The sequence below is a fragment of the Neolamprologus brichardi genome, chromosome 17 (genome assembly GCF_056152115.1).
Source record: "Neolamprologus brichardi isolate AB-2024 chromosome 17, ASM5615211v1, whole genome shotgun sequence".
NCBI lineage: Eukaryota > Metazoa > Chordata > Actinopteri > Cichliformes > Cichlidae > Neolamprologus > Neolamprologus brichardi.
The window spans coordinates 33,986,153-34,003,372 of NC_142120.1; the positions used below are offsets into that span (position 1 = coordinate 33,986,153).

Below are 17,220 nucleotides of genomic sequence, written 5' to 3' on the forward strand. Positions count from 1 at the left end.
AAAAACCCCCAAAATGAAACAAAACAAAACAAACAAAAAAAACCCAGAAAAAATAGTAATGCTAGTAGCTGAAAAATTGGTGAATCTCAGTCGATATAAGGACACACAGATGTTTAGTGTGTCCTTCTACAAATTTGAGGAAATTTGACACGTGGCGAACAAAAGCAGCCAAAGAAGACTTAAGGAAAGCCTAAAAACTGATCTACAGCAGAGGAACAGTATTCTGAAAGTCATGTCCTTAAAAGAAAAATCCATCTGTCTACTGTTCACTTACACCTCATTAGAAACAGGGAGAAAAGACTGAGGGTATGCCAAATTACTCAAGAGCTGGACTGAAAATCAGGTCTTATTGAGATGTTAATTCCACATTCCTGCTTTAAATTATTGTCACTAAGCGCAGACAGGATAAAACAGTGAGTGTCTACAACCATTTGTAAAACACGGGGGAGGCTTTGGTTTTGGGGTGCTTGTCAGCCAGTGGTGTTGGTGATGTTCCTGTTCCATCATGATGATGATCCCAAACACACTGCTAATACAGTAAAAGCAAAGACAGAAAAAGACACTGGAACTGTCAGACTCACAGTCAGCTTTTTTGTTTAGACCCAGTATGTATCCATGTATGTCTACACGTTTCAATACATTGTTGGCTCTAGACTTTTGCACAGTACCGTAAAAGAAACCTAAGAAAAAGAGCATTTCTCTTCATGTTACGCTGTTCTCCAACAACCATGAACGCACCAACGCTGTTGGTCACTCTACATATATCTACCTTGATATTGTTTATTAGATTCATGTCACACCTTGTAGCCTGCAATTAAATCTTACAGTGACCCGGCGCTCTAACAGGAAGTCTTTCATGCAACTCCTGTGACAAACACACAGACGCACGTTAGGAGGCAGCTAATTTATTCAACTACTCTCTGGATAGCTTCCACAGTTCATGTATACTCAGACACTTATTACACATTCAAGCAAGGGGGTGGAGTTTCTAAACTACCCCCTCCCACCCAGGAGCTACAGCTCACATTATACACTCACTGCTGATTGGTTAACCCAGTTTGGGTCCAATCAGGGCCCTGATTACAATCACGTTCATTAGATTCCAGCCCATCACTGGGCCACACAGATTGATAAAGGCAATAAACTAGGATCTCATCTGAAATATTATTTAACATTTAAAAAAGGACACTGACAATATTCAGTTCAGAAGCGATCAGGATGCCCTAACAGAGAAATTCATTGTACCAGCCGGCACCCTGGAAATGTCTTTCACTGAGTGGTGCATCTTTAACATCATCCACCCCACCCACCCCCTCTCCCCACACTAGCCTGCGCTCTTTACAGTAGTTCCCAAGTCACATGATCTATGCAAAATAAAGGGCTCTTGCATTACAATTTCTGATTGGGTTGTTCTTTTCTGACAAAATATGAAAATCTATAGAAAAAAATCTTCATTCAATAAAAGGTAGAGATATCAAAAAAAGAAAAGAAAAGGGGAAAAAAAGCTGGCTCTCCATCATCTTTCAGCTCGGAGGCCAAATTCCAAGGAGAAGAAATTGCACTTGAGCAGCTCAATGGGTCTTTGAGGGCTTTTGCCACCTCAGCAGCAGGGCGACGTTTCATTTCTTGCGGGCATGCTTGTATTTGTCCACGTAGGCCTTCACCAGGTTGGCCACCTTACCAGAGTTCACCTCCCCACTCTTGCTGTGACACACCTGAAGTGGAAGAAAAGCCAAACACATAAAGTCAGGAAATACTGATCCCTAAATGTAACAGTCTGTATGTGGTTGTTTTAAAAAGCAGCAACTTTTATTTGAATTTATTTATTTAAAAGGGACAGTGCAGTTAAACATAGTTCAAGTGCAAGACATGAGACTGATGTAACGCACATAGGTTTATAGCTACTGCTAATTTTCAACAATTGTCCCTTGTTGGGCTTACAATCTAAATAAATACATATTACAATAAAACATACATTTTCATAAAACCAAATTACATCATAAATACAATTACAATTGATAGACAATAATTTAAAATAAAATTAAAATCATCAGATAAAATGACTACAACTTTGGTTTCCCTTTAACCACACTTTAACCTTCAATGTAAAGGATCTGATGTCTGTAATCAGTTTGATATCGGTTGGAAGTGTGTTCCACAGATGGCAAGCCTTTATAGAAAAAGCTGACTGACCGAATGTAGATCTGCAATATAATATCTTGCTGTTGCCGTTCACCTTACTCCTAGTAACACAATTACTGTCTTGTCTCTGAATGTATCTATTGAGACACTCTGGGGCCATCCTATTTATACATTTAAAAACTAATTTAAGATAACACCAATGATTAAAACTCTTAAAACTAAGTAAGTTATATTTCTGTAAAATGTGACAATGATGCCACCGAACAGATTTTTTTATCCATTATTTTTAAGGTTTGATTATATAAGGATACCACAGGCTGAATTGTAGATGGTGCTGCTTGGGTCCAAACTGTCATACAGTATGAAAAATGCAAAAATATCATAGAATGCATAAATAACTGCGCTGCTGAAGTGGGTATATAGTGCCGAATTAACTTAAAACAATTCAGATTAGCCTTGACCGTCTTAGAAATCTTCTTTACATGCTTGTCAAATTTAAGATGTGAATCTAAAATTATTCCTAAAAACTTTGGCCTTCACAAAACCAAAAATATCTAATGTTAGCAGCAACTGTTGGCAAATACACTCAATAATGATAACAATAATAATAATAAGTTAGCTGCTCTCAGAGTTTGTGTGAACATTACACCTGGTTACCACACAGCTAGGTATCTGTATTCAATATAATTTAAAGGCCGTGTATTGGGCTCTGATTGCATTAAAAAGAAATCTGTGGGTTTACCTTCTCTACTGCCTTGCGCACAATCTCCTTGTACTCCTCCTTTGTAATCTCCTTCTTTTGGTAAAATGGTTTGATGGCTGTCTTCACTTCATTTATAGCTTTCTCTTGGATCTGTTGTTTCTGCAACAGTAAGAGGAACTTGGATTATCCAAAAGACAACAGAAACGGGCAGAGAAGAAAAAAACTTTACTGAATGACCTTTGATGGAGTGACAGATCAGTTACCTTTTCTTTTTTGGAGCTGTCAGCCTGGGCCTTGTTATGCTGGCCGGGCTGCGTTGTAGAGGATGGCAGTGCCTGGCTTGGTGCCGGCTGGCCTTGTGTCACTGCTACAACCCCAGCTTTGGTTGGGGTTGGAAGCAGGGCTGGTTTCACAAAACTCACCTTGGTATTGGCCAGCTAATGCAAAATGGAAAAATCACAGAGAGAATTATGGGAAGAACTGCTTGGAGACAGTTATTGTGCCCATTTATAAAATAAATAAATAAAAACATTAGACATTCAGGAATTGGAAACTAATCCTGCCCAAGACTACCATACCTGTGCAGCGTGGCCGTCTGGCTGAACCGCTGCCGTCTGGCTGCCTTGCTGCATTGGTGGAGGTGGTGGAGGAGGAGGTGGGAGGCCCTGAGCACCCACAGCGGGCACCTGCAGCAGCGGCACAGCAGGGTGGAGATGCATGGGGACCTGAGGAGGCATGGCATAGGGTGCTGCAGGCTGCAAGCTGACCGGCAGGGCTCCTCGTGGGGCCTGCATGGGGTAGTGATGAATAACATTAAGCTGCGGAGGATGAGGTGGAATCACGTTCATCAGAGGCACCGGAGCATTACCGGGGACTGCCTGGAGAGGAGGCTCGCTTTTTGGAGGATCTGGAGAACAAGGACCACAAATAATAATGAAAAAATGTGAGGGGACAGTGAATCATCATGTGTGAGAGGCTAAATAAACTGTCTGTGCTTATTCAGGTAGGTTTATATATATAAAAAAAAAAAAAGTGCAGGACAGGATTCGCAGAAGGCAGAATGAAAAAAGCCGCCTTATATCAAAAATAGATGCTGTGAGACTTTCAAAGGAATAAATTAACTTCAAAGAAATCACAGTTTCCTCTAAATCGAATAGAGTGCAGATACCTGGGGGTAATTTCCAGTTGTTCTCTCCTCACACATGAACTAAAATTATCTTCTTCTCGTTGGCTCAAAGAGAATATTCAACACTTACCACCATAATGTATAGCATGCAGACAACACAGTGATGCCTGATTTTTTGGAGGTGTATCGACAAAATAAAAAGGTCTCACCTGCTGCAGCTGGTGGCTGCTGCTCTTCCTCCTGCCGGCTCCAGGTGCCCGGGCCTCTCTCCCTTTTTGAGTAATAATCTTGAACATCTGCAGGCAGTGTCCTCCTGACAGCCCAGCTGGATGCAGAGGACCAGCCTGAGCGGTCAACCATAGACTCGCCTGGCTCAGGCTCTTTCCTGCGCCCGCCGCCTCGGTTTTCATTGAAGCGGCTGTATGCGTCGTTCCCTGAATTGTTGCCTGTACCTGAGAAGTTATTCCTTGACTGCCAGCGGCTGTCAGACATTTCTTCCTGTTGGTTGTAAAAGTTGCGGTTGCCACCACCACGTCCTCCGCCCCGGCCACGTTCAAACCCTCCAGGGCCCCCTCGACTTCGTTGTTCTCCTCTGTTCCCACCACTTCCACGATGGTCTTCCCAGCGTGAGCTGCTGCTGTACCCGAAGTCCCGGTTCCTTCCATCAGCATCTCCTCGAATCTTTTCTGTAACCCAATCGGGATTGTCTGAGCTCTGGCGATCAGGAGAACTTTCTGCAGGAACACCATTTTCAAAGTGGCCAGCGCTGCCATGATACCTCCGTCCTTCACTGCCAGACCCACCACCGGCTCCAGATCTCCAGCTTCTACGCTCCTTCCTCTGAGGAGACTGCTCTCTAGATGTCGACCATTCAGGGCTGGGCCCTCGTCTGTGTGATCTTGTTCTAGATCGAGATCTAGACCGGGACCTTGACCGGGATCTTGAGCGGGACCGTCGCCTCCTTCTGTCCCGACTACGATCTCTCCTAGAATAGTCTCTGTCTCCATCCCGGTCCCTGTCTCTTTCTCTGCTGCGAGCCCGTGAAGAGCGCCTCGGGGAAGGGCTGCTGTCACGTTCTCTAGACCGTGAACGTGAACGCCTGCATGTTTCTCTCTTTGAGTCCCTCTTAGGTGACCACGTGGAAGTTGGAGAGTGGAAGCGAGATCTCCGCTGCTTGCCATTCTTCCTCTCTTGGCTCCTGTCTCTCTCCCTTTTGTCCTTGGCGCCTTCATCTTTGGTGACGTGGCTTTCAGAAGTTGTAGGAGGTGGATCTACAGGAGCAGGGGAAGCAGTCTCACTCGGAGGTTCCAAAACGGGGCTGTTCCCATGCCCGCTCGTGGGTGAACTGCAGTCCATGGGGACAACACTTGTGTCATCCTTGGATCCTTCCACAGAGTTGTCGACTCCTGAATGCTCTATTGATGCCAGCATTTCTGCCTCAATGACCTCTGAAGCTTTCGCTTCTTGGTCAGCTACATTTTCCTCTCGAGCAGAGGGAGAACCAGGTTGTGCTAAACTCCCACATGATTCAGCCTCCACTTTCTTTGGAGATTCTTCATTGTTGGCATCTTCTGACTCTGCACAAATGTCCATTTCATCATCCTGCTCCACCTGCTCGTCACACTGTGGAGACACTGCATCTTCCACAGCATTCTGGGTGGAGGAGTGGGATGGGGATGGCGAAGTCCTTTCCTCTGGATGTTTTTCTCCAGAGGAAACTGGACTGGCCTGCTCTTCCTTCTCTTTTTTGCTCTCGACTCCTTCAGAGCACAAACCAGGGCTGCTAACAGCTGATCCTGATGGACATGAGACGTCACTCTCACCTTCGTCTGGTTTCTCTTCTTGCTCGTGTTCATCACTTTGTTCCTGAGCTTCCTCACTCTCCTGTCCCACATCATTCATAACTCCTCCGGCTCGCTGCTCATCAGAGGAATTGAAACCATCCTGTTCCTCATTGAGACCATCTTCAGCGTCAGACTGCTGCTGTTCTGAGTGACTTCCATCCTGCTCCTGTTCAGTTTTATCGTCCTCTTCTTCCTCCTCCTCCTCCTCCCTGTTTTGACTCACGTCATTTTCCTCCTCCTGTGAGGCTTCCTGTGCCTCTACCTGTGCTTCCTCCTGCGCTTCCTCACATGCCTCTTCCACTGCGTCCTCCTGTGCTTCCTCCTCGCTAGCTGCTGGACTGTTAACAACTTCCGGAGGGCTTTTTTTTCTCGTTGTAGCTTTCCGTTTGCCGCTAGCCTTTCGGTTTGTCACTCGTTTCCCTTTCCTCTTGGCCGGCACCTGAGAAGCCTTGCCAGGCCTTGTGGACTGGCTAGCAGATGAGTCGGAGTCTGACAAACTGGACTGTGGAGGTGTTGAAGGGTCAGATGCAGGAGTCTCTTCTTGAGTTTTGCTGCTGTTGCGTCCTGATCGTCTCGACGGTAGAGACTCTGTCTCTTTGGTGGGGGCTTTGGAGGTTGAAGCTCGGCCACCTCTCTTCTCTCCTCCTTTGGGACACGTGATGGCGCAGACAACACCCTGAAACACTACACGGGAGAGAGACTGGTTATAGAAGCCTGTGATTCACTATTATTTTGGTCCAGTGTTTCCTATAAACAGCAGCTGCCGTTTGAATACAGTCATTTGATTTTACTTCTTATTGATATCTAGTTCAAGACTTTAAAGGTTCTTCTACATTTCACCCATCCACACAGTCACTACAGTCACCTAGAGACCGTACAACATTAAACAGAAAACCCCAACAAACAGACAATCCCCTATGAGGATTGTCTGGTTGGCGTAATAAGCATATGCTTCAGCCAATACCTTTAGTGCTTTCTTGCTTTGTGGTAATCTTTATTCTGTATTCACTGAGATATTTGGATGCTAATCAATAAATTAAAATATCAAAATGAGAAAGAAGTTGGCAACAGTGAAAAACTCCCTTTTAACACAAAGTGTTTGAACTTTTTAGCAAACATTAAATGTGGGGGCAGAGCAGGTTATCCACTAAAGTCAGTGGTTCAAAAAAACTGAAATCCATATTGCCATCACTGTGTGACAGTGTAGGCAGTATTTGCATAAACAGTTAACAGAAAAGAATAAAGCTCTGTATCATGTGTACGAATGGAACGCTATCAAAGTATTAGTCTAACTAAACGAGACATGTTCACCATGATCATAGGAAAAACGTCAACTGTGTCGGATGTGTCTCACCAAAGTTGCTCGGGGTGAAGGGTGAGCTGGAGGTAAATGGAAATGAGCCAAATCCAAATGGAAACGTGTTGTGATTCCAACTGGTTCCATGGAAACTCTGCCTGTAAAACCAACAAACAGCTAGAGGTCAGATTTTATCTCAGTGCGTTCTTCATTCCTACTTTTGCACAATTTTAAAGTCCCAAAAACCCAAAGAAGAACTCATTCTAATGTCCTGTTTGAATGGACCCCAATCAATGTTACCAAAACAAACCTTTCAAGAATTTACCAAATGAAACATTTCAGTGTGCAGTTTTAAAGCTCCTGTGTTTTATACTCAGGACAATTACTTGTGTGCGCTGTTCTATAGTCCTGACTGACAGACTAAACCACGAGTGTCAAACTGAGGCTGTGGATAGGATCTAATAAAAGATGTTGTCAGTTTGTGAAAATGGTCACAGCAGTGGGAATTTTATTACCTTGAGGTGCCATTAGCAGGGATGGGAGCAGCAGGAGAGAGCCAGGGACAGTGCTGCACCTGGGGCTTGCACTGCTTGAGTCCAGTGTCATATGGTATATCTTCTGCCAGCCACTCAGGATCTGCACTGAAGGACAGTGAAAGCAGGGTAAGAGTTACAAAAGTGCTTTCTACACAGCATTTGAAATGTAAAGTTATAGTCCAAAATAAATTGTTCACAGGTACCCAAAATATCTCATGTTCAGAAGCAGATTTACCCATCTGACCTGCCGTCCTGCTTCTGAACATGAGATTTGGTTTCTACAGTTAAAGTTGGGTCTAAACTGTAATCTGTCAATTATTTGATGTTACCTATTCTTAGAAGAAGCAGACTTTATATCTATAAAAAGTAAAACGTAAAAACATCTGTCTAATTTTCATGTAATGCACTGATGATAGTTCAAAAATAAAAGCAAGAAGCTAAAGTATGTGGTTAAATTTAACAACATTTTTCCAACTTGTTTATCAGTGTGAAAAGAAAAAAAAAAAAATCACTGGCGCTCCAAACGATATCCAAACCGAAACATCTTCCACACACAGTGTGGGGAGTTTCAGAAACGCTTTCAGGCACCCGTTTTAACGACCACGAGTTGTGGTTTTCTTCAGGAGTGTCATTAAACTTGCACCTTTCCATATCCAAACACCAACTTTTTCTGGCATGTCTGCCTGAAGTCAAATTTGAGTGAACTGAAGGTCAGCACATTACAAAATCAATGTTTATTCATCTTAGTTTCCCTGATGTTTCCACCTTCAGTTGCTCTAATGTGTTTAATACCATAAAACTTTTTAAAGATCCACCTACTATGTTTAGAATTCAACCCAATTTTTTGACTTCTCCAACTGATCGTCTGAGTGCACTTTAAACATGATCGCTGTAAGCACCATTTAAAAAAAATCCTAACAAAGAGTACAAACTATAAAAAAAAAAAAACTACTAACATATTATTTCATTAAATCAGTGTCACTTACACGTCCTGTGCTGACGTAACTAATGAAACACAGGGAGGAGGTGACCACGTACAGCAGTCTGTTCCTCTCACCTGAAGAGAGAAATGCAAAGAATCAATAGTGACATCAAACCTAAGAGTGAAACATGCGAGTGGGACAGATAAAAAAAAAAAACAAAGCAGTTACCTTTTTTCTGCTTAGTGAGGAGGGATCCTCATCGTTACCTATAAACACATTTAAAGACGTGAGATTGCTGACACAATGCGTGAAAAGGCTAGCCACATTTCTGGGGCAGAAGCGCTCTAGCATACATTTCCTCACAAGTCCTTTTGTTTTAGCGCCTGCCGTCCTCTCCACCTTTTGCCGTCTCAACCTTCTTGTGGGCTTGCTTCTGAAAAGATAACCATTTTATCAGTTCTTGGTTGCACTCACAGTCAAATGGCAAGGGCCGGCCTAAGAGGCGACCCGGTAATGTTAAGAAAGAAACAGTCTAACACTCACTTGAGACAAACTTTTTGTTCAGGGTTTCTACAGCAGCAGTTCTCAGCATCACTTTGAGACAGTCGCTTCCTCACAGGGACCTTTGAGGATAGAAGTATGTTTATTTATTTATTTATTTTTTAAGTACATATAAAGACAAAAGTCATGTGAGGCTGTGTGGTGGCTTGACAGCTGGCCTACATGTGACTTGGAAACAAAACTAATTTTGACTGCTGGCTTTACCTTCTAGGTCAATCTCAGGCTACCTCAAAACCACTTCAACCAAATTTTTTTTTTCAGCTGTTAAAATTCTTCTTAAATACACTTCAAATAAACTGACATCACGGGAAAATAATGCTCCGTATTTCTAGTTAACAGGAGGCAGCGGGTGTCTCAGCTTTACAGCACAGGAAATTTCAACAAAGCTTAAAACAACAGCAGTAAACAGAGAAAACAGCACATTGACCTGCACACAGCCGAGAATCCTGTCCCATCTGTAAACATGACTGAAAGGTCTTCTATCCACGGGGCAGGAAGGAGCCATCTGCAGCTTCAAATTAAAGCAAACAAAACATCATTAGTACACTAATACGAATGAAAGGCATGCATGCTTAAAGGCTTACGGGCTTTTCCAGTCCGACATGAGGGAAATCACTAAATGCTATTTTTGGCATAAGTACTGGCACAAGAATATCATTGCTAACACCTTTGAACTTTTCCTTCTGTACTCAAGGCTTTTTACTGCCAAGTTTAAAGAGAATAAACATAACTAAAATCATCAGACCTTCCCCAACTTCCCTGGTTTCCTCCAACAGCATGTGGACCGGGGCCCAGTGTCAAAGGTGAGCAACACTAGCTAAATGTAGCTCAAAAATCCACTAATCACTAATGTCAACAAACACCCAGCACAACAAAAACTTGTTATAAGGAGCTTCAGGTAACATTTTGCCTGCAACAACTTTAGTGAGGAAGTAAACTACGGTTAGCTTGCTAGCTGTTACACTGATATGTGTCTTAGCTAGCAGGTAACGTTAGCCAACATTAACAAACAGAAAGCTAGTTTTAGCACATCAAACCGGGCTTTGATGGCATTGTTTGCTTTCTCACATCCCAAGTCACCTTTGTTGTCAATGCACTAATACTCATTAAAATATCATTCTGGATCTAAGACAGAATATAGTGATTAATTCACAGACATATAATTGTTCACTACAAAATCACTTCCACTTAGATAACGATAATATAGTAGTGGCACTGAGTGTCACCTCTGCCCACGTGAGGAGGCATCTGAGGCAGAAGACATGGCAGCAGCTATCAGGCATGGCGAGTTCGCCTCCAGCCAGGACGCCCAGGCAGATAGGACACCTCTCCGCCTCCTCGCCGTCTGCCCCATCAGGCGGGCCCTGGCCGCCTGTATACGCCGCAGAGGAGACACACAAGTATGAAAAATATTTACTTACACCAATCAGTCTTAAAAAAATAGAGTCTGCTATGTTTATGCAACATGCAGCTAAACGAAGGTTGAAATTTCTCACCGCTTCCAGCTCCAATCATCTCCGGCCCCTGGCTGTCGTGATCCCCACTACAACAGAGGGAAGGTGACAAATGAAGATTTGCTGATAGGAAAGAAAGGGGCACAGCTTATGACATCATCAGGTTAGATACTGCAAGATAATGAATGTACCCCTCAGAAGGTTAATGGTAAATAAACAGCCTTAATTATCAGTTAACTATGAAGCGTCTTTGTTAAAGATTTGCATTTTTATCAAATCCTCTGAACAAACCTGTCAGACACTTCCTACTAGCAGTTCCCTTGAATTTTGACAAATAAATAGTAAAAAATACAAATGAACTGCAGAGAAAAACTCCCACCTGGCTCTAAACAATATAAGACAAGATTGAGTTAAACCTCTTTCTTATTTTAGAAATAAGCAATGATGTCCAAGCTCAGTTTTCTCTGGGAATCAACTGTGCACATCAAACCTGGTTCATGCTGCAGAATAGAGACATGCAGGTATATTTAGGTTTTAGGATGATTACATTATGCTGGATCAACATCCTGCACATGACTTTGCGCAATACAATTAAAGGATACTGTCCTTTCTGGAAGAGGTACATTCACTTTTAAATCCACATTTATTCAGTCTTACACAAAAACAAAATCTGTCAATGCAACATCAGCTTAGTGGAAATACAGCAAGTCTACCCATGGTGACTCATCAAACTGCCACTTTCACACAACACATATTCTGCAGAATAAGCAACACTAAAGTAGAAATCTTTATGACAAGTTTCAACCTGAGCTTGTGTGATTTACACTGCCATCATATTTTTGCAAAGTTCTGTATATATTTTTAGGGCCCATTAGCTGGTTCCAGGACTGAGAGAGACAGAGAATGCTTTAACACTGTCCTATTTTACAGAGGAGGGACGAAACAAAAAACAAAAAACAAGGACTACAAGCGTTCCAGACCCGCACACAAAGCAACGCGCTTTATAATGAGACTGACAAGAACCAACAACAACCGCGATTTTCAGGGGCTCATTTGAGGTTGGCATCTTTCACGGCTCTGCATCGATCCGTGTCTGAGAACGGTGCCTCCAAATGTTTGCATGCAGAGTTTGCATGTTATCACACAACAAAAACATTTCTTTGTGTCTTCACAGCAAATTTGTGAATGAACACTGTGTTCAAGAGAGTTAACATGACTGAAAAGCTCGGTCAATGGCTCTTTCCCTCTCACTCTCTCATCATATTATCACAGGTTTACCACTTAACACAATGCTTTGACTTAGCTGGATTCAATTCAGTTAACATCGTCATTGCTTCTCATGTATCAGCTCAACTCTTCGTGCATGAGCAGGTGTGCTAAATCGCTAAATCGCTAAATCAGCAATCAATAGATACTAAAACACGAATAAATGCAGCCTGGCCAGAGAAACTCCTATCTGACAAAAAATACTGGAACCATTTAAGGGTTGTACCTTTAATATTTAATCAAAACAGACGGCAGAAAAAGGAGAATCAAGCATGACCATAAAAAACAGCATAAGGGAATAAGGAATCTTAATGCTAAGAAGAAAAACATAAAGCAGTCCAGAATGAAACATGCCTGCGGAGGCAGATGTTGCCTTGCAGATTAAAGAATGATTCACCGTCTATTCCTCAGTGAAGAAAACGCGGAGGGATCCGTACTTTGTATGAGCAGATCCCAAAGCCAAGGTGTATTTATAAGGCGTGGAAGTTAAGTGCATCCCACTAATAACTGTAGAGACTGAGTGAATGGTGACACTTTCTGTGAAATTTTGAGTTGTTTTTATTTTACTGAGACAATCAAAACTTGTTTGACTGTCTTATTGATTAAAACTTTGAGTTTGAGAGAGTTGATTCTCTCAAATAATAGCACAAGTAGTTTTTAAGAGTACAGTTAGAGTACTGGATTGGATTGGAAGCAGTAAAGTAGGAGAAGTAAAGTTGCTAAAGTCTTAACAATACAATCAAGACGTGACTGAAGTGCTGACTTTCAGCTTGAGTTCAAGGGGTTTAGCAGAAGTACTGGATTAACTGTTCAGGAATTACAACCATTTTTATACATAGTCCTAATACTTTCCATATACTCTGTCAGGCTTTTACTGTAGCCACCTTCAGCTGCTGTGTGTTTGTGGGTCTCTCTGCCTTCAGTTTTGTCATCAGTAACTGTTGCGTTAAGGTGATTAAATGAAACTGAAGAATATCCCATTTCTTTGTCTTGACAAACTCTTGGGTTGCTTTTGCAGTATGCTTTGGGTCATTATCCATTTGCACTGTGAAGCACTGTCTCATCGGTTTTACAGCATTTGACGCAATCTGAGCAGAGCGTACAGCTCTGTACACTCCCAACTCCTCCTGCCACTTCTATCAGCAGTCACACCATCAATAAACAGTAGTGACCCTGTTTCTCGGCTGCTCCCGACTTGGCTACAGATTATGAAGTTATCTTGCACTAACAACATATCGGTTGGACTGTCAAAAGCTAAATGTGTTTTATCAGTTGTGACATGGTACAGTTTTGTATTTCTCGTAGGTTTATTGTTAGCATTCTAGTGAGAAAGGCCTTGCGCCAAAAACTGATTTCTGTTTTTATGTGTAATGTCTTTTCTTATATTGGTAAAAAAAAGACTGTAGTCATCAGGGTTCATGGAGGGATAATATATCACTTAAAATATGTTTATACAACTATTATGTTATATTTGTTGCAATTTCTGCTGCCCTCTTGGTCAGATCACTCTCATAAAATAATTTTTTTAATGTAAATAAGACTGTTTAGGTGAATGAAGGATGTATAAAACCCACTTTCAAAAAAACTAACTGCAGCTTCTACCTTGTGACAGGAATGTTGTTTGTGGCTCAAAATGACTTGGTATCATTCATGACATAGGGTTTGACAGGTTTCACAAATTATAGGACAACAAGTCAGTGACAACTGTCTGAATACAATCAATCTTTTTTCTTTTTTTTTTTTGGGGGGGGGGGGGGGGGGCAATACCGGAAATCACTTTTTTGCCACAACAGGGGAGAGAGAGTGAAAGGTTCATTAAAGGCCCCACAGACACAATTAAAGCAACAAGGAATCCCCCCCTTTTTTAAATTACTCCATAATATTCATCTGTGTTGTGCTCATTTGGGCTGATATCTTGGCGTGGTAGATGTATTTTTGGAACTGATGAGGGAATTTTTCACTACTTTACTATTACAAACCTACTACTATAGATTGTGTTTCACTCAGGCCAAGAAGTGAAAGTGAAATGGTTTAGATTTGATTTATTCCTGCAGGCTTGGTTGGGTAACAGTTGCCTAAAACCAATACAAACAGGTACAGACAAGATTTTTGACCAAGTCCATGTTATAGCGTCTATCAGTTGAAGGAATGTTTGTAGCCTTCAGGCTTCAATGTCCTGAACGCACACTTGAGTGTAACTAACAGCCTGAGTCACTGTGAACAAACCCAACTCCGCCAGGCCACCACACTTCTGAGAGTCTCCCATAACTGACCCAGAATCAGTCTGGAAATTCCTATCCTCCAAATATGAACACTTATAATTTGTTTAGCTGAAGCCCCTGCAACGGACTTAGAACACAGCCGCATTATTGAACAATTCAAACAAACGAAGTCAACACAGGCCATTTCAAGTGTTTCCACTCGGAACACCGGTTAACTGCGAAGCCCGAAGGCAGCTTGAAAGTCAGTCTTTTAAATGTAAATGCTAACTTAGTTTAAAAGTAGTACTGCATCAGTAAAAGGTGGGGTATTTGAAAAGCTTGTTGCGTGTTTTTGCCAGTACGGCCTGGCTGCTGGAGACACAAAATTAGCTCCAACTTGTTCAACCAGTGCCAACACGACGGCCACAACACGGTTGTTGTTGGTTAGCTAGCGAGCTACTGCTAGCTAAAAACACAGCTACATTTGGAGCTAGCAGACTGTTAGCACGGCAGTAAATAAGGCTAACTACCGTTTAATATCAGCCACGATGATTGTACTGAAGGTCACAAGTTAGCTAGCGAGTTTAGCTGAGAGCTAACTAGCGGCTTTGAACAACAGCACCTGCTTACGTTGCTTTTAGCCTCCTAGCAGCTAGCTCCGCTTAGCTAACGTCAAGTGTCGTTACTCACCGTTTGAGCGCAGCTGCGGCTGGTTTGCGCCTAGTAAACGGCTTTTTAGCGTGCAAACTCCTGCTAGGGAATGCTGACCAGTCACACAATCTGGGAATTGTTTTGGACTAACGAGCGAGTGTAGCTTTCCGAAAGTCCCAGCCACATGTCTTGCAGTCGGGCTGCGAGTTGGTGCCGTTGGCGCCCCCTATGGGAACCGCCGAATATTACAAAGCGAATACCTTCTATCTGGCATTTATTTACATGGAAAGAGAAGCAGCAACAGGTGGATGAGAAAGCAGACTTTTTACAGTATTCACTTACGCTTTCTTTGAAGTTATAGGGACTTTCGCCTATATTGCCGATTTATATCATTAATCCAATAACTCCAAAGGATTAAGCCAAATAAATCAGTAGACAATTATAATAACACTCTTACTATAATTTAAAACGTGAATAAATACATATGAAACTTACATACAATCAAGCACACATGATAAGTCATGATGCAGTAAACAGAGAGCTGAAGTTTAGTGTGTGGTGGAGTTAGTCCAAAGTCCCAGGTCCTATCAAAGATACATTTTATACTGACTCTGTCCAGTCTGATGAAAACAACATAATAGCAGTGTACAGATGTCTGTTTTTACACAGTAGTCTATTTCTCTGTCTGCCTACTTTAGAAAAACACACATCTACACAAACCATTGCTTACTCGCTTAATGTTACCTGAGGCAGAGCATATGCTAGTAGTAAAAACAAATGTAGGTATAAGCCAGAAATTTTAATCAACCACAAATTCTGTGCTTATAATCACGCAACCTTGACTGAAATGAGATTATTTGTTTGGAACAAAGACCACAACAGTCAAAACACTGCCAGCACTTTCTAACCGACTGAAACTTTATAGCAGGGAGCAGAGGTGTGTTTAAGGATGAGCTGGGGTGTGGCTGCACACTCCGAGGAAACATCTGCCCACCCACTGAAACTTCTGAAAATAAATTGCAGTGTCATCTGTCATTTTGTTTTCTGTCATTTTGTCTTTGGACTAGAAAAACCAACAAGAGTTCTATTTGCCATTTTAAAGTTTTAGTGTGCTCAATCAGTTTGGCATTTCTGTTTCACGATCCCCACACACATGGCTATTATAAATAAGGGTATTAAAAGTTCATTTCTACCCATACAGGTACAAAGTAGATAAATGTATCCACTAGTGTGGCTTTTCAAGGGCAGGAGAGGTAGATTTACACACAATAGACTTTACTGTTTTTAAATACTGACTTAATTTTTCATGGTATAGATTCAGCTAGATGCTGGAAAGATTCTGAAACCAGAACAGAATCTCAAACTGATTTCTTGAACCTTTCCAGGTTCAAGAAATCAGTTTGAGATTTGTGATATGGTGCGTTATCCTGCTGGAAGAAGCCATCAGAAGATGGGTACACTGTCATAAAGTTACGGTCATAGTCAGCAACAGTACTCAGATAGGCTGTGGTGTCTATACCGTGCTCAATTGTCAGTAAGAAAGTAAGTAAGAAGATATCCTCTGCGCCATTACACCAGGCTGACTGGCCTGAAGACGATTGGACTAGACCAGTGATGTCACAATGAGCCTAACAGCACGAGGAATTAGAAGTGATGTAAAGCTTAGATTAGCCACCAAACACCTGGGAAGCAGACAGATGTGCGACTACAGATCTTCTTTACTAAGCGTACACATAAACTTCATAAAGAAGTCTTGATATTGTTCTATTTATTTTGTTTTTGGGGGTGTGGCAGTAGGTAGGTAGTAGTTCTTCCCCCAAAATCCTGGTTCTTTTGGAGGTTTCTTTCCCACTGTTGCCAAGTGCTTGCTCACAGGATGTTGTCTGATTGTAAAGGTTTTCTCTGTATTGTTTTAGGGTCTTTACCTCACAATATAAAACACCTTGAGATCGCTGTTGTTGTGACTTGGCATTACTTTTAGAAAATTGAATTGAATTGCTAGAGGAACTACTGAAACCTACCAAAGATCCAAACCAGAAGATTTGTGGCACAGTTGCATTGCCTGTTGCTAAACTAAACCTACATTTATGTAATCTAAAACCAACATTTTTCTTGTTGCCTACACAAATATCATAAGGACGGCAATCAGGTTAGCGCCTCAGCTGGGCACTGAGCAGAATCAAAAACCAACACAAAGTGTCAGATTACTGCTGAATGCCCCAACACAGTGTGACTTTTGATGAATCCTGAAAGCTTTCTGCAGTGTCACATTATGCACAAAAGATGTTTTGGGAGCTGTGGGAAGTGGAGCGCTGCGCAAAGTCATTAACTATTCAATTATGTTAAAAGGATCGAGCCAAGAGAAAGTGTCCGGTGGTTAAACGGAACAAAAGGTTGAGCTCGCCAGCAAATGGAGGTTGTTGGGTTGTATCAGAAAAGAGTGCTGTTTGAAGTCCCAGCAACCAAGCATGAAAACAGAGGGTTGAATATTAAAAGCACTGGCATCTGTTCAGATC

The 17,220-nt window shown here is 42.0% G+C and overlaps 1 protein-coding gene across 2 annotated transcripts; it reads right to left on the reverse strand.

Moving 5' to 3' along the window:
* Positions 1-889: 889 nt before the first annotated feature.
* Positions 890-14,919, reverse strand: scaf11 (SR-related CTD-associated factor 11). Of its 2 annotated transcripts, none has more exons than XM_006806465.3 (15): positions 14,744-14,919; positions 10,629-10,675; positions 10,359-10,504; positions 9,560-9,637; positions 9,115-9,194; positions 8,925-9,004; positions 8,800-8,837; positions 8,635-8,705; positions 7,628-7,753; positions 7,170-7,270; positions 4,181-6,499; positions 3,424-3,752; positions 3,109-3,282; positions 2,885-3,004; positions 890-1,715 (listed from the first exon to the last, which is right to left on the reverse strand). In XM_006806465.3, the coding sequence occupies exons 2-15, from the start codon at positions 10,645-10,647 to the stop codon at positions 1,620-1,622; spliced, it is 3,777 nt and encodes a 1,258-aa protein (XP_006806528.2). In that variant the 5' UTR covers positions 10,648-10,675; positions 14,744-14,919; the 3' UTR covers positions 890-1,619. The 2 variants fall into 2 exon arrangements, with proteins under 2 accessions (XP_006806528.2, XP_006806527.2); XM_006806464.3 differs by having other exon boundaries at positions 9,560-9,643.
* Between the last annotated feature and the right edge of the window lie 2,301 nt (positions 14,920-17,220).